Source organism: Python bivittatus, unplaced genomic scaffold, assembly GCF_059951505.1.
Source record: "Python bivittatus isolate LINGU-HERP-01145 unplaced genomic scaffold, Pbiv_v1 ctg000590_np1212, whole genome shotgun sequence".
Taxonomy (NCBI): domain Eukaryota; kingdom Metazoa; phylum Chordata; class Lepidosauria; order Squamata; family Pythonidae; genus Python; species Python bivittatus.
The window spans coordinates 1,481,131-1,503,876 of record NW_028277086.1 but is presented as its reverse complement, the minus strand read 5'-3'; the positions used below and the strand labels follow the sequence as shown (position 1 = coordinate 1,503,876).

General features: G+C 52.6%; 1 protein-coding gene across 3 annotated transcripts; it reads right to left on the bottom strand.

Annotated features, from left to right (window-relative positions):
- Positions 1 to 321: 321 nt before the first annotated feature.
- Positions 322 to 21,703, bottom strand: SLC39A4 (solute carrier family 39 member 4). Of its 3 annotated transcripts, none has more exons than XM_088148828.1 (12): positions 21,279 to 21,703; positions 14,195 to 14,473; positions 12,222 to 12,426; positions 10,928 to 11,415; positions 10,103 to 10,274; positions 8,800 to 8,972; positions 8,146 to 8,310; positions 6,487 to 6,600; positions 4,458 to 4,515; positions 4,022 to 4,174; positions 2,866 to 3,053; positions 322 to 1,971 (listed from the first exon to the last, which is right to left on the bottom strand). In XM_088148828.1, the coding sequence occupies exons 1-12, from the start codon at positions 21,477 to 21,479 to the stop codon at positions 1,843 to 1,845; spliced, it is 2,325 nt and encodes a 774-aa protein (XP_088004954.1). In that variant the 5' UTR covers positions 21,480 to 21,703; the 3' UTR covers positions 322 to 1,842. The 3 variants fall into 3 exon arrangements, with proteins under 3 accessions (XP_088004954.1, XP_025031546.1, XP_025031547.1); XM_025175778.2 differs by lacking the exon at positions 21,279 to 21,703 and adding an exon at positions 16,444 to 16,961; XM_025175779.2 differs by lacking the exon at positions 21,279 to 21,703 and adding an exon at positions 16,380 to 16,400.
- Positions 21,704 to 22,746: the final 1,043 nt, after the last annotated feature.

The following is a 22,746-nucleotide window of genomic DNA, read 5'->3' as shown; positions in this document are numbered from 1 at the left end:
GCAGCGGGGAGGGGGGGTCCGGGTGGGGGCTGCCGGCGGAAGGCGCTCTGGGGAGGCGGCCCTGCCCCGAGGAGACCGCCGAACCGTGCCGGGGGGCGCCCGCGCGGCCTCTCGCTGTTTTCCGGGGGGGAAGGGGCGAGTCCGGGGGCTGGGAAGGGAGCGCCGGAGAGGCCGCCTGTCGAGCGGGGCTCGGGCCCGCGCCCCCTTCGCGTCACCCGCCAGCGATCTTAGACTGCGGGCTCGCTAAAGCGGCGCACCCCCCCGGAGGCTTCGCCCGCCTCGACCCTTTCGCGGTTCAAACAGTGCACGCGCTGCTCGGTGTGAAATGCTCAGAATCCGTAGGTTTTATTTAGCAACGATGAGACGTGGTGCTGTAAAAGCTATGCGAGGTCTACGTCCGCAGCCCACCATCTGCCTGCCCAGGACTCCAGACCTTGGCGTGGTGTGTTTCGGTACCGGTGAAGTAGGGTGAGCGCGCTGCTCGACTTGCAGCGTGTCCACAGCCCCCTCCCGACTCCAGAGTGGGCTGTATACCCCTGAGCTGGGTTTGTGAGCCAGCCTCCCTCTCTAATCCCTGACTCTAGGGATGTTTGCAAAGAAAGGATGAACGTGTGCCCTTATGCGTAATAGACTCGGTCAGAAAATGGGTCCCTGAAGCTGCCCAGTCTATAGCTTGCTCCACCAATGCCAACTACCTAACGGTACCTTCCAGATGGGCTGGAATGCAACTGGCAGCTTTCCCGCCATCTCTGGGAGGCACTAAACTGGAGACAGCTGTTGTAGGGTGGAATCTGCCCTCACTCCACCAGCTGAGATGCAGGGCTGGTCTTGAGACCCTGTTCCCCCAAGCTCCTCCTGCTGCCTCTGAGTTGCAGATATTTTTTTCCTGTTCTTGATTTACACAGCTGGGACTAGTGCACAAAACTGCCTCGGTCCCACGCTTGTCTGTACCAGCTCCAACCTCCAGAGGCCAAATTTTAATAAGCCTCCTCAATTGGTGTTGAGCAAACTATGGACAAGCATAAGTGGGTGTAAGCAGCCTTTTGGTAGGAAAGTCGCTCACTTTCCTTGCATGATTCTCTTTGCAATGCAGCAGCTGTAGGCTGGGGATGAATTCAAAAGAGTGTGCTTTCAGTTCTCTCCCAGGTTCACTTACACTTGGTGAGAAGCTGCACTGGAATGAGGGTCTGAAGGGAAAACAGAATTTGGAGAAGTGCATTTTGGCCCAAGTTCCTGTGTGTGTTAAGTATCCGGGGGGTGTATGTGTGAAAAAAGATTTAATAAATACAATAAATAGAAGGGGAAGACAGGATGGACATCCTTCCAGGGCATGCTGGTGTAAGAAATGAAGCTGGCAAGGCAGAAACTAGGGATTCCCAGGTTAGAGAAGCCACCAAGAGAATGGCCAAGTATCCACTGACTCAGAAAGTCAGGAGGAAAAGGCCTAGAATTTAAACCTGGGAGTCAAGCTCTATAGAATGGCTTTCTTTTCTGTGTGCTGCAGTGGACAGCTCTTCCACATGGCCGTGGCTTCATTCTTTTCTGCCATAAGGGCTCTACCAGACCAAGTCATGTCTGAGAGCCAATTCCAGAATTGAGGAATTACAGTAAATGTGTGGAGAGGGGAGATTGACAGCCGAGCTTCAGGTGAAGCCTGGCAGGTGTCTCCGAATGCTTCTGCCAACAGCTTGTGCAGAGCTGAGCTCTGGATCTTGACTTGCCCCTCAAGCACTGCACCCCCTTTCTCCCGTCTAGTGAAGGATATCCCTGAGTCAGCCATGTCTGCTGGGGGTTGCAGGGAGGCTGAGGTGTGGCAGGTCCTGATCCACAGGAGTGCTGCATTTAAATTGTGATATTGTGCTCAAAAAGCGAAAGCAGCAGAAGGATGGCCCAGCCAGCCAGAAGGCCAAAGTTTTGCAAGCCGAAGAGTAGCCAAGGTCGTTTGTCCTTCACGTTCATCAGGGCTGGAAGCTGCAGGAAGAGTAGACAAAGACCAGACAGTGAGCAATCATGGTCATAGCTTATTGCTCCCTAATTATATATCCCTGACTGGATTCAAGGAGGAAAAGATGCTTTGGGGTGCACCGGCCAGGTACATGGCAACCATCAGCAATTCCGTAAACGTGTTTTTGATACCGCTGCTTGAATCAGTGGCCAACATGACTGTCCCCTTCAGAGCACTTTTCCCCTTCAAATCCAGATTACTGCACAGGCCTAATTTAAATGTTTTGCAGCTGATCCTCCCAAAGGCATGAACAGCAACTGTAGGCAAACTTAGCAAAGCAGAATTCTAGGAGAAAAGTAGGAAAAGGAATTACTACCGTGTGAAAATCCTAAGTGTGGCACAGCCCCAATTTATAATGCATTGCAGTCTGACAGTTGCATCTGTCAAACTTCCTTCTTCAGTCTAGACTGGAGTTAATCCCAGGATGAGGCTGTTTAAGGGGACAACACATGAATTCCAGCAAGTGTCGCGCTTTGAAATGAGGCACCTGCTGTGGGTGCAATCTATGGCCACAAGGCTCTTGTCCATTTCCTCCTTTTTCAATTTTTCACCTCTTTTTAAAGGTGGGGCAGTCTACAATCATTCAATGTTTTGGTAACGAACTGCTTTTCTTTTTTTTCCTTGAGAAGTAACTCTCACAGAACCCTCCAAATTTGTATTTTAGTTGTCATGGTTCTAAGGCTGCCTTTTCTAGACCTCTTGGATTTCAACTTCCATAACTCCCAGCCTTGGCCTGGCCAGCTGGCAATGATGGGGCTTGCAGCCCAGCCCCTCTGGAGGGGCACAGATTGGGGAAGGCTGCCCCAGAGACACATCTTCTGGGTGGGAACTGGGGGCAACAGGAAGGAGGCATGACTTACCATATCACACAAGGCCACATAGAGGAAGAGGCCAGTGGCCACTGTGAAAACCCACGCCTCAAATTCCTCCCCGGTGCTCACTGAGAGGGCGATGTAGAGGCCCAGGAAGGCTGTGAGGGCACTTACGAAGTTGAGCAGCAATGCGCGCTTGACGCTCAGCCCAGCGTGCAGCAGAGCTGCAAAGTCTCCTGGGGAGACAGAAGGGGCCAAATGAGAAAGGGGGAAGGGCTTTGGCTAGGACTTTCCCAACTCCTGTGGCCAACGTTGAGCTGACCTGATGGCTACATCCTGTTCTTAGACCAGTGTTTCTCAACCTTGGCAATGGTAAGATATGTGGACTTCAACTCCCAGAATTCCCTGGCCAGCACATGCTTGCTGGGGAATTCTGGGAGTTGAAGTCCACATAACTGAAAGATGCTAAGGTTGAGAAACGCTGCCTTGGACACCCATTTTCACAATCCCCACGTGGTGCAGCTGATGTGCTCTCGGGAGCCTGGCCAGCAATCCTTTCTTAGAATTGACTTTGGGGGAGATTGAACAAAGAGGTTTTGCTGCTTGAATATAACCCAGCTTCACTTTTATCTAGCTCAGCCTCCTCCCGTCGGGTCTGCAGCTCTTCTCTGATGGGAGCTGTAGTCCTAGGTACCTAAAGGCACCAGTTTAGGAAGAACGGAGCTCCTGCGAGAATTCCTGGCACAGGACCACCAGGGAGCAGCCAGCTCCATTTTCCAAAAACGGAGACGGTTGTGCCAAAGACCAACCTATTTCCAAAGTTGTCTGTAACATGTAAATTGGTTTAACTATTTTAACTCAGAAACGCTAATCTTCTGGGCACTTCGAGGAGATTACATCGGTCCCAGAGGAAGAAAGCCGAGTTCCTTTGCATCTGGAAATGCAGTTGTGAGATTGCTCACAGGCTTACAAAGCAAAGGCGGGTGTCTAAAAAAAATCAACTAGAAATCAGCTGGGGAGCCACAAAGTGGTCAGATGCAAAACCTCTGCTGTCTGAACCCCAAGTTTCCCATGGGAGAACTCTTGGGACTCCACCGTCCCACTGCAAGGAGGAGATCCTCTCTAGCTGAGCCCCACAGGTACCCTCCAGCCCAGGGGGTACCATCAGCCCCCCCAGCCAACCGCTGACTCCTCTGCACCTCACCCAGCTCATGGGGCAACTCGTGACACAGGACCGCCAGCGAGGTGGCCAGCCCTGTCTTCCAGGAGGAGGAGAAGGCAGCCCCGATGGCCAGGCCGTCGGCAAAGTTGTGGATGGCGTCTCCGATGGTGATCATGTACGGCAGCATGCGGAGTTCTGTGGGGCGACATGGGGAGGAGGTCGTTGCGGTGCGAGGCGCGTGAGCCCCCAAGAGCTTCCTTTCCCTTCCTCACATCTGCCGCAGCTGCCGCCCAGACGCCTCGGGAAGGAGAGGCCAAGGCAGGCTTCCCACACCAGACCAGGGACCCCAGCCACTCAAAGGGGGAGGGGATGTGGAGGAAGAAGGCTCAAGGTTTGCTCCCAGGGAGCCGTTCTCGTTCAATGGCTTGGGAAGGGTTAGGGCTGGGGGCTGGCGCCTGGAGCCCCGGCTTCTCCTCACCCCGACCAAGTTCTGTCTTCCGCAACTGCTGGCCGAAGTCAGTTTCTTCCCCGGACACCTGCAGGAAAGGATCATGGCAGGAATTCCCTCGAGCAAGGCTTTGAGAAAAGGCTGTGTGGGTTCAGGCCCATCCCCGCCTCGGTTAGCTGAAGGGTCATTCTACTGCCCCAGCCCCTGGCGGAGGGGGTGCTCTGTGTCCTGGCCCTCAGCCCCTGGGTCTTCTGCGTTCTGGACACAGCAGATGAAACCATGGTCTGCCGAGAGCCCTTCCTCTTGGGGCTGCTCACGGTAGGCACTTCTTGGGCGACTAATTCCTGTAGCAGGGGTGGGAGTGCGTCTTTCCACTCCTCCAGATCCCAGCTAAACGTTTCAGTCTTTCCCAGAACTCAAAGGCATTTTTGGTGTATATCTGCAATGCCTTTAATCACAAGCAAAACAATTTAACCCCTCCTGTCCCAAACTGGCACATCATTTTGTGACATACAGACTATTGCCCTGATGCCTAGCAGGTAAACAGCCTATTCTCACTGTCCTGGCTTGCTGCATGTTTAATGCTTTATGTTAAACTAGTGTTTTTCAAACTTGGCAGCCTTAAGATGTGTGGACTTCAACTCCCAGAATTCCTCAGCCAGAACACTTAGCGTATTAAACTTTTATGCTAAGTCTTGATATAGTCTGCTGCTCCAGAAGGCCCATTTATCTTCTTTTCAGCTTAAAAAAGGGGAATCAACTAGCATCATCATCAGAGAAGGGATGTTCCTCTCTAACAGAGCCCTGGCTTTCCCTCAAAAAGATGCCAAAAATCTAGATAACCCCTGGGGAGTGAGAAAGTGAGAATTTCCTGAACAACTTGGCTACCACCTAGTGGTCATCTATATCAGGGTGTTTATTCCTCTCCACCCCAAGTATAGGAATATAGGTAGCTCTCGGGTTATGAGGGCAATTGGGACTGGAATTTCTATTCTAAATGAAGCGGTTGTAAAGTGCAACGTCATGTGACTGAGTCACTTAACAATGGCAATCCTGGAAGTCCTGGTTGCTGTCGTAACCCCAAGACCACATGAGTCATTAAGCAAGGACCTCACGTGACTGCAACATGGGAAGAGGCAGGAGTCCCAGGCCAGTGGGTGAGAGCTGTGGGCAGGCAGGCAGGCAAAAAAGTGGCAGGAACCTGCCGGTTTCCCCATTGACTTTGCTTGTGGGAAAGCTGGCAGGGAATGTTGGAAATCGTGACTGTAGGGACACTGTGGCAGCTGGAACTCCAAGGACTGGTCATAAGTCCCCTTTGTTCAGCACCATCATAACTTTGAATGGTTGCTGAATGAGTGGTCAAAACCAAGGACCACCTGTAATCCCATTTTTCCTCTAGATCAGGGTACGCTAGAGCCTGGAAGGAAATTGGGAAGTGTTGGTGAACAGCCTTGGTTTTGATTTTCTGCAGGGGGTTCCAGAATGCTGGCGGGAGCTTCATCTTATCAGAATTAACTGCATCTGGGGAGCACCGTGCAGTGCTTAAGGTGTTGGGCTAGAAATGGGAGAGAGTAGACTTGAAGGTTCAATTTCACCTTCAACCAAGGAAATTCACTGGGTAATACTCGGTAATTTGGGAATGGCCACCATCTCTTATCCCATCCTACCTCCCAGGGATATTATTATGGGAAACAGAGGGGACGCTTTGTAGACCTGGAGCTCCTGGGCGAAAGGCAGAATATAAAACTAACAAATAAATAAAATGTTTAAAGGAGAGGAAAAGTTTTCATTAACATAGTCTCCTTCCCAATCTAAGTGTCCTTCAGAGGTTGTGCGTTCCAGTTTGGCTCATCCCTAAAGGACCTGCTGGCTGGAGATGATGGAACTTGTAGTCAACCACTTCTGGAGGTTATCAGGTCACCAGCTGCCTCTGGCTGCTCGTGGTTATCTGGGGCTCTTTTCCAGTAACAGTTTAAGCTTCAAACTCATCCCTGACTTATTTAAGTAAAGGCGCAAGGGAACTGAAAGCCCAGGGGGGTTGGACATGGAGACTACCCACCAGGTCCGCGTTTGAAGCTCCTTTCTCTTGCTTTCTCCTCTTCATCTCGTCTTGGTATAACTGCAGGGACAGTCCGTGGTCACACTGGTGGCCCTTGCTGGATTCGGAGGCCTCCTAGGAAGAGGGAAAGGAGGGAGACGTCCATTTGGCGTCACAGCAGCGCCTATTTCTTTTTTAGGAATTTGGCACGAGAGGAAATGCAAAGAAATGGCGTTTCTGCGGGGGGGAAGCTGCCAGTCAAGTTTAAAGTCTGTTAATAGGACTGTTAGACCCAGGGTGCCAATACAGTGGTACCTTGGGTTACGAACTTAATTCGTTCCGTGACTCTGGTCGCAGCCCGAATTGGTCACAACCCGAAGCAAATTTCCCCATAAGGTTCAATGTAATTACCGTTAATCCGTTCTGGCGTGGAGGACAGGGAGGCGGCTATTGTTTGGAGGGAGAGTCCCCCTCCCTACGACCACGTGTCCGTAGCGGAAAATGGCCGCAGACCACATATCACAGGCGGGAAAATGGCTGCGGACCGCATGTCACGGGCGGGAAAATGGCCGCAGACCACATGTCACGGGCGGGAAAATGGCTGTGGACCACATGTCGGGTGGAAAATGGCCGTGGACCATGTGTCAGGGGCGGAAAATGGCCGTGGACCATGTCACGGGAGGGAAAATGGCCGTGTATCCTGTTCGTACCCCGAGGCGGAGTTCGCAAACCGAGGCAAAATTTTGCAGCCGGAGCTGCTCGTAACCCAAAAGGTTCGTTAACAGAAGCGTTCATAACCCGAGGTTCCACTGTATTTGGGGAACCACTAGCTGGCAGCAAAGGGTCTCAGAGAGCTCCCCCATACTGTAGTGCAGTATTCCTCAAGCTTGGCCACTTGAAAACGTGTGGACTTCAACTCCCAGAATTCTCCAGCCAGCATGCTGGCTGGAGAATTCTGGGAATTGAAGTCCACACGTCTTCAAGTGGCCAAGCTTGAGGGACGCTGCTGTAGTGTATCTTGGCAGCCTGTTTGTGGTAGCTCTACCCTTTCTCAGTGCCACTGCCTAGCTTTAGAACAAACAAGTAGATAAGAGCACCCCTGAATAATGTACAAGAACTAACAGCTTTTTCAAACCCAGGAGGCCAGGAAGGAGTTCTATGCCAGGAAAAAAAAAAAGTTAAAATCAATGTATGTGCAAACAGAAATTTACAGCTAGAGGTTTAGGAGAGTCCAGTCCCTCCCCCATTTTCTCCCAGGTTGCTGGAAACTTGAGGGGTGCAAGTGGTCCAAGTCCCTGCAAAATATCTCCCTCTCCGCTTGTCCCCCCCATGTCCCAACTTCCTCAGCCACCTCAAGGAAAGCATAGAGAGGCCATCCACGGTTATATTCTCCAAACTGCTCTGCTGTTACTATAAGCAATGCTGAGCCTCGGTTCAAATTGAAAATGGACTTCCTTGACCTGGTGTCCTTCCAAGGTGGGGTTCTCCAATTTCCTGTGAGTATAGCCGAATCCTGAAAGGAACAGCCCAATGCCTTTGGAGACCAGCAGGTTGGGGGGGGGGTGAAACTGGAATGAGCTAAGAGTCAGGAAGGCACTGAGGTTTGATCCCACTCGGTTCCTGTTGCGTGCAATTCTGCTACTGTGGGAAACTCAGGCTCAAATTAAGCAGCCAGCCTACCTCGCCATGTGAATGTCCCAGGAGGATGAAGAACTTCTCCAGGAGGAAAAAGAGATAGAGACCTCCTAGCACAGCCAGGAGCTTCCACAGTTTGTCATGGTCTTCAGCTTCATGGTGGTCATGGACATCGCCCTCACTGTGGGAGTGAGAATGGAGGCCCAAGAACTGAAATGAGAATGATGGTCCAAGTTTGATTGGGACCCAGAACAAAAAAAGGGGGAGAGTCTTTCATAGCATGGAGATCACAAGAGGGCTGGGTCTGGTAGAGCTACTAGTTACACTTCCATTACATTTCTTCCTGCCCAAATGCAATGCTGCTCTGGAATAGTTTGGGGGATGAACAAGGGCTGTAGAGCCCTGTCATTCCCTCCACTAATGTCAGTAAGTTTGGAAACCCCATCAGATCCCCTAACACAGAAAGGGCTTCCCTCACCAAAACCTCCTTCAACATGGATTTGGATTTGCCCACCAGTCCAAAAATCCACACACCTCTCTCTCACACACACACTCTTATCCTCATGCCTATAATGCATGCATGCAGATGGAAGGAGCCAGCTGGATTGCAGAGACCCACCTAATCCAGCACCACACCTGTGACCTCCCTCCAAACCTTCAGGCAGCCTCTCCAAGCCTCCCTTCCCCATCTGCACTGACCCTGGGGATGAGGTGCAGCATGGCGTCCCCGGTGAGTGATCCTACTGCCAGGCTGACAAAGGTTTGGATCACATATTGGTAGGCGCTGATGCAAGTCGTACAGAGCAGAACCACAATGCCAAAAAGTGCACACAAGCAGACGACCAGCGTGGCCAACGAGCCATAGATGTACTCTAGAAAAGGGGAGGCATAACATCAAAAACAGCAGATCACGTTATTCCAAGGCAAGGTGGTCACAAGAGGGCACCTGCCATGCAAGTTTTGTTGATTCTGGGTGATGATCCTGCCCAGAGTGGGGACTTTGAAGGTGTATCTTCTCACTGATGTTAGTTCTTATGTGGTCAGCCACACATCCCCTGCCTGTCCCCTGACTAGGATTATGTGCGTTCATGACGCCTGGAGGAAGCCAGGCTACAGAACGGTAAGAGTGCCAAACCTGCTTAAGGAGGGCATTCTACCATTTGTTATTTTTACCATTTCTATCCTCCCTTTCTGCCCATAGGATATTCAAGACAGCTAGCACTAAGACGTGAATCGTTCAATCATTACTGAAAGTAACCCAAGGCTTTTTCTGCCTCGATCCAAACCAGGATAGGAACATGCCCAGCCAGCAAGCAACCTCTGTTCTTCCTGGACCCCATGAGGCTGTCCCAACACCCTGAATGGGACAGCTGGAAAGCCCTCTGAGCTGGAATGGTGTCAAAGAAGCCTCCTCACCTTTCCTCTGGCACCATCCAAGGCAGCTTTGAGGTGTGCAAAACCTGTTAGGCTTTGTCCCCAAGCTATTGGTGGGAAGGCAGGGACTGGCAGGGACTAGGAACAGGAGCAGTTGAGGCTGGAGAAAGCTTGGCCATGGGGACAATTGCTCTTAGGCCGGGAGAGAAGTGTTTGCCAATAAGGATGCATGGGGGGAGCACCTTAACTCAACTCCAAAGGCATTGTTGAGGAAGGACTTATCTCCTGGCTTCCAAGCAGGAAGAGTGGGGCAAATGTCAATTCCACGGAGAAGGCCTTCTCCCACATGCCTCAGAAAGACTGGGCTTCTTTAATGGGTCCCTGGCTGGCTTGATAGGTTCCCAGTGAGGTACACATCCCAATCACGTCCAGGTTGGTTAAAGCTTTAGAGGTAAAACACCTGAAATTCTGACCAGAAGCAGCTGGTCATCATGTGAGCACAAAAGCTCAAAACGTCTTCAGCAGCATCCAAGAGAGGCCTCCAAGACAAGGGACCAGCAGAATCTGGGGCCCCACTTTCCTGACAGCTTTAGAGAGAACAAGTAGGGCCTCCTGGGGATGGACTCACTCTCGGCCGTGGTGAGGTGCCCTTCTGCTGGGGCATTCCGAGGGGCCCTGCAGGCTTTGCTGAGTTTCTGCTGCACCAGAGCTGGGCTCAGGCGGGTGAAATCTGGGTGGGTGATTCCGGTGGCATCATCGATCCCATAAATCTTAAAGATGTCACTGGGGCTCAGGCAGACCTGGAAGGAAAGAGATGCCCTTGAGTGATAATTCCATCACTGGGCATTGATCTGCAGCCATTGGCAAGTGGTGCTCTTGGGCTCCATGCTACAAAGAGGGGCAATGGTGGATTTTGGCTAGGAAAGCCTCAAGAACTGCCAGTCCTGCTTTTTTCCAGCTCAGATGCCAACCACACTAACCCAGCTCTTCCCAAATGAGGATCACAGCCGATCCTCTCTATCGGGCTGTGTGGCAGGCGGGGAACAGCTGCCATGATCCCCTCTCAGAAGGGGAGAAGGCAGCCAGAGTAGCCGCAGCAGATAATGGCTGTAGCATTCTGAAATACCGTGCCCTGCAGCAGCGCCCCACAAAGCAGGGATTCTTCCTCCCCTTCCTTGGAGCAGAGCACCATGGACAAACAGGGACCCAGTCACTCTTGGGACACCTTTTCCTGCTGTGCCTCACCTACAGGAAGAACCTTTTGCTCTGAGATCCTCATTAAGTAGCTTTCCTGTAGCAACCAAGGTTGTTCTAAATTCATGGGTACAACAATTCTAAGTCAAGCACTCTTTTCCCCATGGAATTCAGAGCAGCAGTTGGAAGCTCTCCCCCAGCGACAGGCAACATAATTCACCCAGATTACTAAGGAGTAGGACAGAAGAACATGCCTCACCGTATCCCAGATGTTCTGGTGGACGTCTTGTTCTTCCAAGCCAGAAGGACTTCGTTTTGAGCGCACCAGAGAACCTTCACTTCTGTTTCTATGGGGCTCTACATGGTGGTGATCTGTTTCGTTACCGTGGTGATGGTCTGTTTCATTGCCGTGGTGATGGTCTGTTTCATTGCCGTGGTGATGGTCTGAGTGATCTTTGTGGTCTCCGTGGTCATGACTATCTGGGTGATCGTGTGTAGCATCTTCATGGTCATGGTCATCATGTGTGTGTCCACCATGTGCATGGTCACTGTGGCCATGGTCGTGTGTGGTTCCACCATGTGTGTGGCCACTGTGGTCATGGTCATGTGCATGGCCACTGTGGTCATGGCCATCATGTGTGTGCCCACCATCATGTGTGTGGTCGCTGTGGTCATGGTCACCATGGTCATGGCTCTCATGTGTTCCCTTAGGGCCCACCTCCAACTGTACCATTAGTTTGGTCAGCCCTGTTGTAAATCCAGAGAGGGCAGAGGTCATTGTACATTCTTGGGGACCGCTTCCCATCCTACCTGTTCTTCTACACTAACCTTCCCAGTTTGGGGTCCTCTAGATCTGATGGCCACTACACTGCCCTCAAAAGTTTAAACTGGCATGGCCCAAAGCCATTTGAATCATGGGAGTGCAGTCCATTTGAGGGGATGTCCTAATCTCTTTACTTGGGGCGCTCCCTCAAAGGTGACCTGCAATCCAATCAAACTATAGTCTCTTATGGGCTTGACTGTCTTTTCTAAATCTTTGACCATGCTAACTAGGAACTGTTGAAGCCCAGCACATCTGGAGGGCATTCTGTTGGGGAAGGCTGCTTTGGCTCTTCTGCTATAGTCATGTTATAGACGGGGGGGGGGGGGGTCCCAGGACCTTTGTTATTTATACATCATATACAATGGCCACTGTTCCCCAAATGTAGATGGTGTCATGAAACAGTTAGATAAATGAATAGAGAATTGCTCTGAACAGCTGCAGGTCATGATGGCAACTCTACTGCATCTCTGGATAGCACACAGTGAGGACACGGGGGATATCCCCACCCCTTCCAAGAATACCAAACGCTGGACAAGTTCTGCTTTTCTCCTAATCTCATAATGTTGCAAGACATCTCTTCAAAACAGGCTTCCTGAGACCAGAGGTCCTGGGCTGGCACCAAAATAGGAAACCCTTGGGAACTGACCGCTCCAAGACAGGGGTCACAAATCCTTGGCCACTCCCTTCCTAGTTCCAACACGAGTGTGTAAGCCATGGCTTGGAGACCTACCTGCCAGAGTGAGGTTTTGAGTCCCATTGCTATAGTGCTGGAAAATATAGTCCAAGAAGTAGTGCTGGTGAGGAAGTGCGTGGAAGCAGCTTCCTCGTAGCACGTGGTAGGAGAGAAACACCAACACCTGCCCGGCTGGATTCGGTGCTACGTGGCGGGAAACGGACATGCTGTTTTCCAGGATCTGGCCCACTTCTGCACAGGGCTGGGGAGTGGAGAAGAGCAGACAAGAGAGCAGGCTGGGCTTCCGGCCTTTCTCAGCACAGCCCTTATTTCCCCCAGCTACGAATGCAGAGCGACTAACAAGCACAACGAATTCATATTCAGAGGAAAAGCAACAGATGGGAGTAGAAGAAGGGAAAAAGAGAGACCGAAGTGTGGGATTTAGCCCTAGCAATGGTTTCCAAAACTTGCGTGTGACTCTGTTGTCTTCACAAGGAGGACTAGAATGTTGGTCTCGTCATGTCTAAACAGTGAAAGCCGCTTTCCCCATATTTGAAGGGTTAAAGAGCGATGCCATATTTCAATAGAAACAACCCTGCTTGCAGCCTGGCCTTGAAGACTCGTAAATCTGTAACTTTAAGAATTACCCGGAGAAAAATTCCCCTTGCCTCAGATGTGGGTTTTTTTGAGCAACTTCAGAGGCCGCTAACTAACTACTCGTTGCGACTTAAAATAGCATAGAGTTTTGATTTGGGTAAGCTTCATTTTTAAGACACTTGTAGCCCTTTTCAGGCTGGGTCTCCCTTCTCCCCTCTGAACCCTTGTGTGACATGAACTTTCCCAAGCTCATCATCTCGTCAGAAACAGTTACAGCTTCACTCGTGGCAGGTCTGCGCATGTCCTGGAGAAAAATACATTACACGAACATCCAGCTGCAGCTTCTGAGTGTCTGCAAGCATCTGTCGTCTGGAAAAATCTTGGGCACCTTTGCAAGAACGGAATGGGCTCTCCCTGCACCACCACCCCGGGAATTGGAGGGCACCAACTTTCTTGGCCTTCTGGAAACCCATTAAGGCCTGGCTTAGGGCCAGGACATCAGGGAGCCCAACATATTGATTGATTGATTGATTGATTGATTGATTGATTATATCCCATCAAGTCATTTTCAATTCCTAGTGACCACAGAGATAGATCTTTTCCATGACAATGCATGCCTACGTATGCTTGGATGTAGAACTCATGTTATATGGTGCCTCGGTTTCCTTTTGTACCGGATTACTTTTAACTGCATCTTTCTTTGGTTATGGAGGTGTTTTATACTGTTTTTTAATAAACTCCTGTTAACTACCCAAAGTTATGTATTTATGATAGGCGACCATATACATTTCTAAATCAATCAATAACAATATTTTAAACTCAATCCATCGGCTGACTTTGGATTCTGAATGTGTGGTGGCAGAGGACAGCCACTTCAGCCATGGGACGTTGATCCTGCGGGGGATGTGTTAGCTCCTGAGAGATTTCCAAATATAATTCCAAGTCCTGGTAGTCATCCGTGAAGCCCTCCGTGGCTTGACTACCAGTTATCTTTAGGACCGTCTCCTTCCTGCTGAATCCGCCCATCCTGTGTGGCCAGCTCAGGAGGCCTTGGCCCCAGCCCCCCCACGCCGTGAGCTGCACAGGATAGGGGCCAGAAGGGAGGCCTTCCCAAACCCTGATGCAACAGCCTCTCCCTGGAAATCTGGACCAACTCCACTTTATTGGCCTCTGAAGGCCAACTGAAGCTATGCGGTTTCTCCAGAATTTGGGGCTGTAGTTCATCGGTTAGGGCTTATGGAGGGTTTTATGGTTAATCTGGATTTTATCTGCACTGTTGCTGTATCTGATTTTATGACAATTATGTTTTATTGATTTTTATGACTCTGAACTGCCTGGAGTCAGCTTGAGCTCCACAGTTTCCAAATGCTGTTATCTATATGGTGATCTCTCTCTTCTTTCCTGCAGCTCGCCAATTATCACCCCCCCCTTACCTCTTCTTTTTTGATGACATGTCTCTGCATGAGCTGCATCCGCCGCGCCACTTTCTCTGGGGTGGGTCCAGCTGCCGGGTTTCCACTGAAGAACCTGACTTGGAAAGCACGGACCTCGGTCGCCCAGCGTCTGTCGGTCACCGCCTGGCAGGCTGCCTCGGGATCAGAGAAGTACCACACCAGCCCGGCAGAGAAGGGCAACAGTTCCAGGGACGTGAGGTTGGCCTCCCCAGAATCTGTCTTCCCCACCAGTTCAAAGATGTTTGGGGCAGAGAGACACTGCAGGAGAGGAGAGGAGAGGAAGATTGGCGTTATCTAATAAAGAGTTCTGTGTAATTCCCAAACTGGCACGTTTTGAAATCAGCCCCCACGCCCACTCAGCCTCAGCAAACATGGGCTCCAGCAGATTTATTTCGAAATGGGTTTCAACATCCAGCTAGAGGAGGAACCACTCTGGAATATGTGGAGATGGGGTTAGTCTCTGCCACGCAGAGTCTGGCGGCATCTTCCGGCCTCCCCGAGATGACTGGGGCAGGGTTTCCCGTGAGCTGCATCTGCTGGCTGCAAGGTTGGCAGGCAGGTTGGGCTGCACCCCACTCCTTCACAAGCATGGAAAAGGACGAAAGAATAAAGAAAAGGAGCTGGGGCTCCTCCTCACTGCCGTCAGCACTTCCTCCCCTCCTGACACCGCTTTGAAAAGCTGAACTCGAAAGGGGAAAAGACCGGGAGGGAGGGCGGGAGGGAGGGAAGCACCACAGGGCAGCTTGAGGAGGATCCCCACGGCTTCACGGCCGGGTCAGGTCGCCCTTCGCCCAACGAAACAGAAGGCTGGCTGCTGCCTTCTCTCTCCCAGACGGTCTTTCCGATTGCCCCACCTAGCCTACAGCCCTGGGGTTTTCTGGAGTCCCCCATCCAATATTAACCAGACCTGCCCCGAGTGCTTCATTAAATCTTGGGCTGGGGAAAAGGAAGGGCCCCAGCCAGGGAAGCGGGGAAGCCGGGGGCTGCCAGGCTGTGGCACAACGGCCAGGGAGCTGCCAATGAGAAGCTCACAGCAGGACAGGGGGTAGCCCAGCCCTTCCCCAGCGCAGATTCTTCCGCAGCCAGATTGAGGAGGCCTCTCCTCCAGCTGGGCACCCCGTGACGAGCTTATCCCTATTTGAAACTTTCCAAACAGGCATTGATTTATTTTTATTTTGTCCATTCAAATCCTGTTCTGCGTCCTCCGTTCCTTCTTGTATTTCTTTTGGGCAATTTTTGTTCCTGTTTGGACGGAGCCTTCCACCTTTGCAAGGAAGTCTTCCTCCCCTCCGCCATACCAGCGACTTCTTGGACCTGGCTGTAGCTTTCCTGACCCACAGCCAGGGGTGTCTGCAGGGTGTGGTCCAAAAGGTCAAGATGGCACCACGGCAGCGCAGTTGAATCTCTACCTGTTTTTCCTATGTGTCACCCATAAAAAATAGGCAGAACTTCAATTGCACCAACATGGTACCATCTTGATTTGTTGGGACCACACCCTGCAGACACCCCTGGTTTCTACATGGATGAAAGACCAGCAGGAGATCTTAGGGCTTGAGGCTAGACTGGGAAGTTGAAGGAGAAGGCAACGGCATACCACTTCCGGATTCTTGCCAGGAAAATTAATGGGTTGCATCTCTGTAATCCCCAGCAGCCCAGCTCAACTTAAAGGAGATCTTACTTATTAGGGTGTCTGGGTGCAGTGTGGCCCCAGGCATACAATGGTAGAAGGACCTCTGCTCCCCACCTCACCCATCTCCCTCCCTCATTCCAGCCTTGGGCTGTCCCTCCTGGTGCCCCCAAAGTCATCCTGTCCTTGCAACACCATCCAGGCCTCCCTTTGTGCCAAGAGAGGGAAATGCAGCTGTTCAGGCAGGGCTGGGCCTGGCAATCTGGCCCATGAAACCAGCTTGTATACCTGTTTCATTGTGAAACAGAAGGTGGATCAGGCCAAGACACCCACCCAAACAGCTCTCAGCTCTGCAGAAAAGGGGCCCGTGCAAAATCTGGGCGTCTGGGTGAATACCAGCCTGCCTTGAAGCTGAGGATGGACCTGAACCCAGGTCTCCCCACTCCAGCCCTTAAGCATCCTCTCCTGACTCTGCACCCATCTGTAAACTGCCAGGAGCCTTAGGGAGGAGCAGCTGGGGCCACTCCCCACACACACCTCCATAGCTGCGCCTGCCTCTAGAAAGCTTTGGACAGGGGCACCGGGTTCTCGGAGAGCTCACTGGCTCAGCTGCTCCTGGCCATGTCCCTCCGCTGGGCTGGGCCGCAGCACCCTTCCCTCTCTTCAGCTGGCAGGGATGTAGCCCCAGATTGTGGAGGCCACCGATTGGGGAAGACTGGCACAGGCAGAAGGCCCCTTGCAGCGGGAGCATCGGGTCACTCTGGGATGAGCACAGGAGCTGTAGGTTGGGCCCAAAAGGGATGGGGGACAAAGAACTTGTCTGCTCCTTCTCCAGTCTTTGAGACCCTCAACCTAACCCAGGAAGGCATCCCAGTATCCTCTGGAATGATGCTTCCCAAGGCTGCTCCAACAGTGGTCCCTGCCTAAGGACTTCTTGCATTCCTTGACACCTCCCCACCCTCCCAACGGTGGCCAACGAGACCTTTCCCCAAAGCTCTGATGCCTCCGTGCTCCAAGTGGGAGGAAAGGGGCTGCTCAAGGAAACGGCTGCTGTTCCCCGTAGTCAGAGGCAGTGCTGTCCAAGTCCTCAAGCCCTTTCCTCCAACCTGGCAGCCTGCAGATCTACTAGGCTTCCATTCTTAGACCCCCCCCAACTAGGAATTGCACCCCCTCCCCCAGTTCTGATGGGCATCAGGCCAGCAGTGGCAGTGGCTGAAACAAGGAAGTCTCCAAGATCAATCCTAGCAACTTCGGGAGGATAGCTGACAAATTGGGTGATCTCTGGACACAGAAGCCCCGTCTGCAAAACCATCAGTAACCCCAGTCTTGCTGGGCTCCCTTGGCCAAGTTTGCGCGCCCGGCTCAGTTTCCTCCCAGCCCTTGTAACATGAGCACTTCAGAAACAGCTTGTTTGAAGGGCCTTTCCTAGTCCGGCAGCCCCTCGGCATTGCTGTAGCCCTTTGACTCGGCTGGAGGTGCTGGGAACTGTAAACAGACATGGCAAATGGCAGTTGAGTAGAAACGTGGATGATAAATTAAAACCCTCTGTCTGGGGCAAGTGGGGAGGGGCAGGTAGCTTTGGGACATGATCATTGCCTGGAATCCAAAGTCACTTTCAGATGGCTTCGCCCCCCAGGCAGTTTCCATTGCAATGGAAGAGACCTTTTGGGCATTTGATTCTAATTCTTTGGCTGGTATGGTTAAAAAAAAAAGGAATAGCACATTTACAGGTGTCCTTCACATAAAAACAGTTGAGTAATGTTTAAATGCCAACAGAACATGTACACTGGGGGAGGAAGGGAATTAAACCAAATTAAGGTGCAGAGACATCACACTGACAACAGTGGGTCAAAGTCATGGTTTCCCCATCCAGCTGGGAAAGAAAATGAATGTCTTCGGACTGCGATGCTGGAGAGAACTGCTGAGAATCTCTTGGACCACAAGAGCACATCCTTCTGTCTGAGATGAAGTACAATAAAACAGCTCTCTGGAAGCCATAAGAGCGAAGCTAAAGCTTAAATATTTGGGCCACATAATGAGAAGGAAGATGTCATCGGAGGAGGCAGAAGAAAAGAGGCAGAGAGAATACAAGACGGTGAGTGGCTATCTTTGAGAACACAAAGGAGCCATTATGGCAAAAGGAAGAGTTAAAGGAGGCTGAACCAGGGTTTCTCAACCTCAGCAACTTTAAGATGTCTGGACTTCAACTCCCAGAATTCCTCAGCCAGCACTGTGGACTTCAACTCCCAGAATTCCCCCAGCCAGCATGCTGGCTGGGGGAATTCTGGGAGTTGGTCCACACATTTTAAAGTTGCCAAGGTTGAGAAACACCGGACTGAACAATAACGCAGAGGAAAGGCTTTGGGTGTCATATGGAAGAGCAGTTAATGATTCTCTGGATTCCTGGTGAGCCTGAAGTGCTACAGAGTGTTCTTGCAAATAATGCCCCACCCCTTGCCGGAAAATGAAGGTGTTTCAGATGTCTGCCTGTAAATGGGAGGTGTAAATCATCAGGCCTGGAAGGGTGAGGAAAGGGGCACTTAGAAAAACTGGCACTTCCACACCATCGTTACAAGCAAAAGGAAACATGGCCCAACTCTTGTCCAGGCTGCCAGAGAGGGCACCCAGGATTTGCCCTCTATTTCCTGCTCCCCTTCCCTCTCCTCTTTTCCTCTTCTGGGCCCCCCAAAGCAACTAAGATGGCACATTCACACTAACAGCACCAGAGCACCAGTTTGTGTAGTGGTTAAAGGCACCAGGCTAGAACCTGAAAGATGGTGAGTTCTAGTCCTGCCTTAGGCATGAATCCTGGGTGAGTTTCGGCCAATTATTCTTTCTCAGCCCTAGGAAGAAGGCAACAAGGGCAAACCCCTTTGGCAGTTGTGAGAGAATCGCATGGATTTGTCAAGGCAGTTGGCAGAAGTCAACACTAACTTGAAAGTGCGCACACACAGGCTTGCAGAAATTTGTCGGAGAAGCCTGCTTCAATACTGCAAATTCTTGCAGATCAGGCAGCCCTTAAAGGCACAACCATTGGGGCTGGTCTGGTATTTGCAAGAGAAGCCTGCCCACGGCTAACTGAACTGTGGTTGATCCAGTTAACCCAATTGTGCACTGTTCCGCACAAATTTTAAAAAGTTGTCCAAAGTCTTCATGCCAGCATAAAATGCATAGTGGAGGGGAAGGGAATTAAAGCACGTTAAAGGGCCGAGACTGGATTTGCACAAGATGTGCCATGAGGCTAAAGGGAGAGAGGCATGGCAGGGCAAATGTGGGACTTCTATGGTTTTGGTTGCTTGGCTGAGGAAACTCCACAGCCGCCCTAGAGAAAATGGGCGAGGGAGGCAGCAAAGACAGTAAGCAGAGAAAGCCCTGGGGGGTTTATTTGATCCCAGTAGAGCAGTGTTTCCCAATCTTGGGAACTTTAAGATGTGTGGACTTCAGCTCCCAGAATTCCCCAGCCAATGCAGGCTGGGGGATTCTGGGAGTTAAAGTCTACAGATCTTAAAGTTGCCAAGTCTGAAAAACACTGCATTGGAGACTGTTGGGCTCTATGGAATTTCTGCCATGAGATGTCCCAATAGGGGAAAAAACTTTATCTCTAGCATCTCCTCTTCTGAAGCATTAGTCCTAAAGCACAGGTGTCCACAGGGTGTGGTCAAAAAAAGTGAAGAGGGTTGCCACAACAGTGTGATGGAAGCTCTGCCTATTTTTCTGTCTGTCCCAGCCGCCAGCTTGACCTTTTTGACTGCACCCTGTGGTCCTCCTCAGCCCACCAAAATGCCCCAGAGGAAGCCCTCGGCCACCCACTCCTGCTAAGGAACCCCACAGGGGTGCTCAGGTTTGACTGCATAGAACGCGATTTCCTTGCTAAGGTGACTGGGCACTAATGCTGGGGCAGGGTGGGGTGACGGGAGTGCCGACTCTAGCAATGTGCAGTCTGCTCGAACCCCTTTCTTGGCACCCAGAGGAAAGGATGAGAGAACCTCCTGGCTTCCCAGCAGTCTTTCTCCCTTTCCTCCCACTAACCGAAACACTTTTCTGTCTCATGGACAAACGTGCACAACCCGTCTGGGCGAGGAATCTCCATGCCACACTTTCGCGCTGCGCTCCTGGAAGCAAGGGAGCTCCGAGCCTGTTGCTTAAGGCTGGATGGGGTTCCTGGCTAAAGCGATATTTCCAGTTCTGCCGTGGAGAGACTGCCTGAGAACACACGCAAATGCTCCTCCTGCCTCAGCCATGTTTCCCAACCTTGTCAACTGTAAGATGGGTGGACTTCGACTCCCAGAATTCCCCAGCCAGCAGTTCGCCTGGGCTGCTTCTGGCCATTCTGGGTCCAAGGCCACACTGCCCTCAGAGGAATTCCCTTTCTGAAATTATTTTTCTCATCTCACAATCTCATCCTCACTTGTCCCTCACCCTGTAGATGCTCTTTTAAGACTTTCGGTATTCAGCGTTCAAAACAAAATATGCCCTTAGATGGAAAGTCACACTTCGCTGGCCCGTTGCCCCTCCCATAAATATACCACCGTTTCGCAAACGATGTTTCCCCCTGCTTGCTGATTAATTTGGGACTGCTGCAGCCTCCAGCTCAGAGATGCTATTAGATCAGTTGAGGGGCGGGGGGGAGCTCTCCATCCTTCCTCCCTTTCTTCACCTTCCCCAATCTCCAGAGTGTGGGGTTACAATGCCCATGACTCCCCGCCACAGGCAGCGCTGTCCACCGGCTTGGGGAAGACGTCCTTCCAACATTTCCCACTTCGTGACAATAGCGTGACCCCCTCGCCGCCCGCTCTCCTCGTCCCACCCGGGAGAGGCTCCCTCCGCAGGCTGGCCGGCCCATGCCTCTGTTCTTGGATGGCGGGACGTCCTTCCGCGGTTTGCCAGCCAGCCCCACCCGCCTCCCCGGCTTCTCGGCGGGCAGCTCTGCCGACCAGCCCCTTCCAAAAAGCCCAACGAACGTCCGAAAGCAGAACTTTCTGCGCGCTGCGCCTGACTCGCGCTCTGCGCGTCTGCTGCGGCTCGCCGAAGCTCCTGCCCGGGAATCCGACTTGGCAGCCGGGAAAGGGGGCGCCAGGCTCCTCCTGATTTGGGGCTGCCCCAGACCGAGACGGCCCTCTTCCTGCAGGGTGGAACGGACGGGCCAGCCGGAGCCCAGCCGGCCTCGCCGCCCCTGGCCTCCCACCCGCACGCCCATCGGAGAAGGCAGGCGACGGGGGCTGCCGGAGGCCAGCGCGCTTCCGGGCCGGGAAGGGGGCGCCGGAGCCCGCTCCCCGCTGCCTCCTCCTTCGGCCCCCTCGGCCCCTCGAGCGCGGCCGCCGCGGCCGCGCTCTCGCCTCCTGCCCGGCGCCGGCCCTTTGCACCCGCGCTGGAGTTTGACCCGGGCCTCCGAGCAGGCAGCAGGCAAGACTCCCCCACCCGCTGCCCCCGCGTTACCTTTCCACACGGCCCCGCCGAGCACTGCACCCGGGCCGGTGCAATATTTAACAGGGGATCCAGCGAGCGGCGGGGCAGCGCGCCTTCTCCGCCGGAGGATAGGAGAGTCCAGAGCTCCAGCAGCGCGGGATCCCGGGGGGCTTCTGGCAGCGCGGCCCGCAGCAGGCAGAGGAGCAGCAGGGGGACCAGGGCGAGGAGCATGGCTGGCGGGCGGCGAGGCGCTTCTCCCGGAAAGGCTGGGACCGGGCGCCCGGCGCTGAAGTCCCGATGGCTCCGCTCAGCTGCCTCTTGTGATTGGCTCAGGGTGGAATTGCCCCAGGTTAACCATTCCACCAAACCTGTCTGGCTCCACAGAGCCCTCGCCCAGATAGGGAGGCTGGTCTTGGCGAGGGGGGCCAGGAGGGCCCGGAGGAAGGCAAGGCAAGGCAAGGCGAGGCGCCCGGCCCCTTGCGCAACCCTCCCGCTGAGCTCACCCACCGCATGTCCGTCCGTCCAGTCCCCGCGAGGGCAATCCCTTAACCCCGGCTGGGCGGGAGGCAGGAGATCCCTGTTCAAGCTGGGCTGAGTCTTTTGTGTGGCGGGGGGGGGGGGGGGGGCGTTAAAAATGCTACCTGAGCGGTAAAGGAATGCTGGTCCAACCTGGGGCCAGGTCAGATGGAGAAGCAGCTCAGGGAGGGGACTCTGCTTTCACCGTTGATCTCCCCTCTTCTTCTTGGAGCTGAGGGAAATAGAGAGAGGGAGAAACGTGTTTAAAGGGCCCTTGCCCTTCCCACCACGGCATCTTTGGGAGCAAGGACTTTCCTGATGCTCAGAAGAGAAGACACAGATCTGGAGGCGAACTCACAGCAAAAACTAAACAGCAAAACCTAAAAAAGGCCGTTCCAACAAGCAGAGCAGCCAAGCACACATGTGAGGCGAGATCGGCTTTTCGTCTGCATGAGAGAAGCAGCGAGGGCAGAAAACGTTGTCTGGATGGTACTTATGAAAGCAGCCTTGTGACACATACTCTCTTGTGTGCACACACACAAAGACACATAAATGGCGGGGTGGGGAGAAGCGGGCAACAGATGTAGCAAAGAACAAGGTACAATTGAAAGCCTTGAAGAACTGTGTACAGAGAGATTTTGGTAGAGGCTGCTTGGCTCGCTCTGCTCTGCTTTCGTGCAACATGGATGCTTCAGACTCATTGCAGTTGCGACAAGTGGGGAAAATGTCACCGGGGTCGGCCTTCGCATTCATTTCTGCTCAACAGTCGGCTCAATTTTTCCTTCCTCTGATTCCTCAGAAGTAGAGACTGCAGGATTTGACTCAGCCAGCTGTTTTCAGCTTTAACCACAGGATGACACAACCCTTTTTCAGCTGCTGGGTGCGAAATGCAGGCATTCTGAGTCACCCAACCACCTTTCCAGCAGGCAGGCTTTGGAGTTGCAGGAGAAGTCTGGAGTCTGAAGACCGGCTGTTCTTGGCT

What these genes read in the sequence shown, in the direction of transcription:
- SLC39A4 (XM_088148828.1), bottom strand. Translation starts at nt 21,479, where the DNA reads ATGCTCCTCGCCCTGGTCCCCCTGCTGCTCCTCTGCCTGCTGCGGGCC. An exon ending in ATGTCATCAAAAAAGAAGAG is followed by an intron (nt 12,427 to 14,194) that starts GTAAGGGGGGGG and finishes TCCACTCCCCAG; the next exon opens with CCCTGTGCAGAAGTGGGCCA. An exon ending in ACCAGAACATCTGGGATACG is followed by an intron (nt 10,275 to 10,927) that starts GTGAGGCATGTT and finishes CTTTCCTTCCAG; the next exon opens with GTCTGCCTGAGCCCCAGTGA.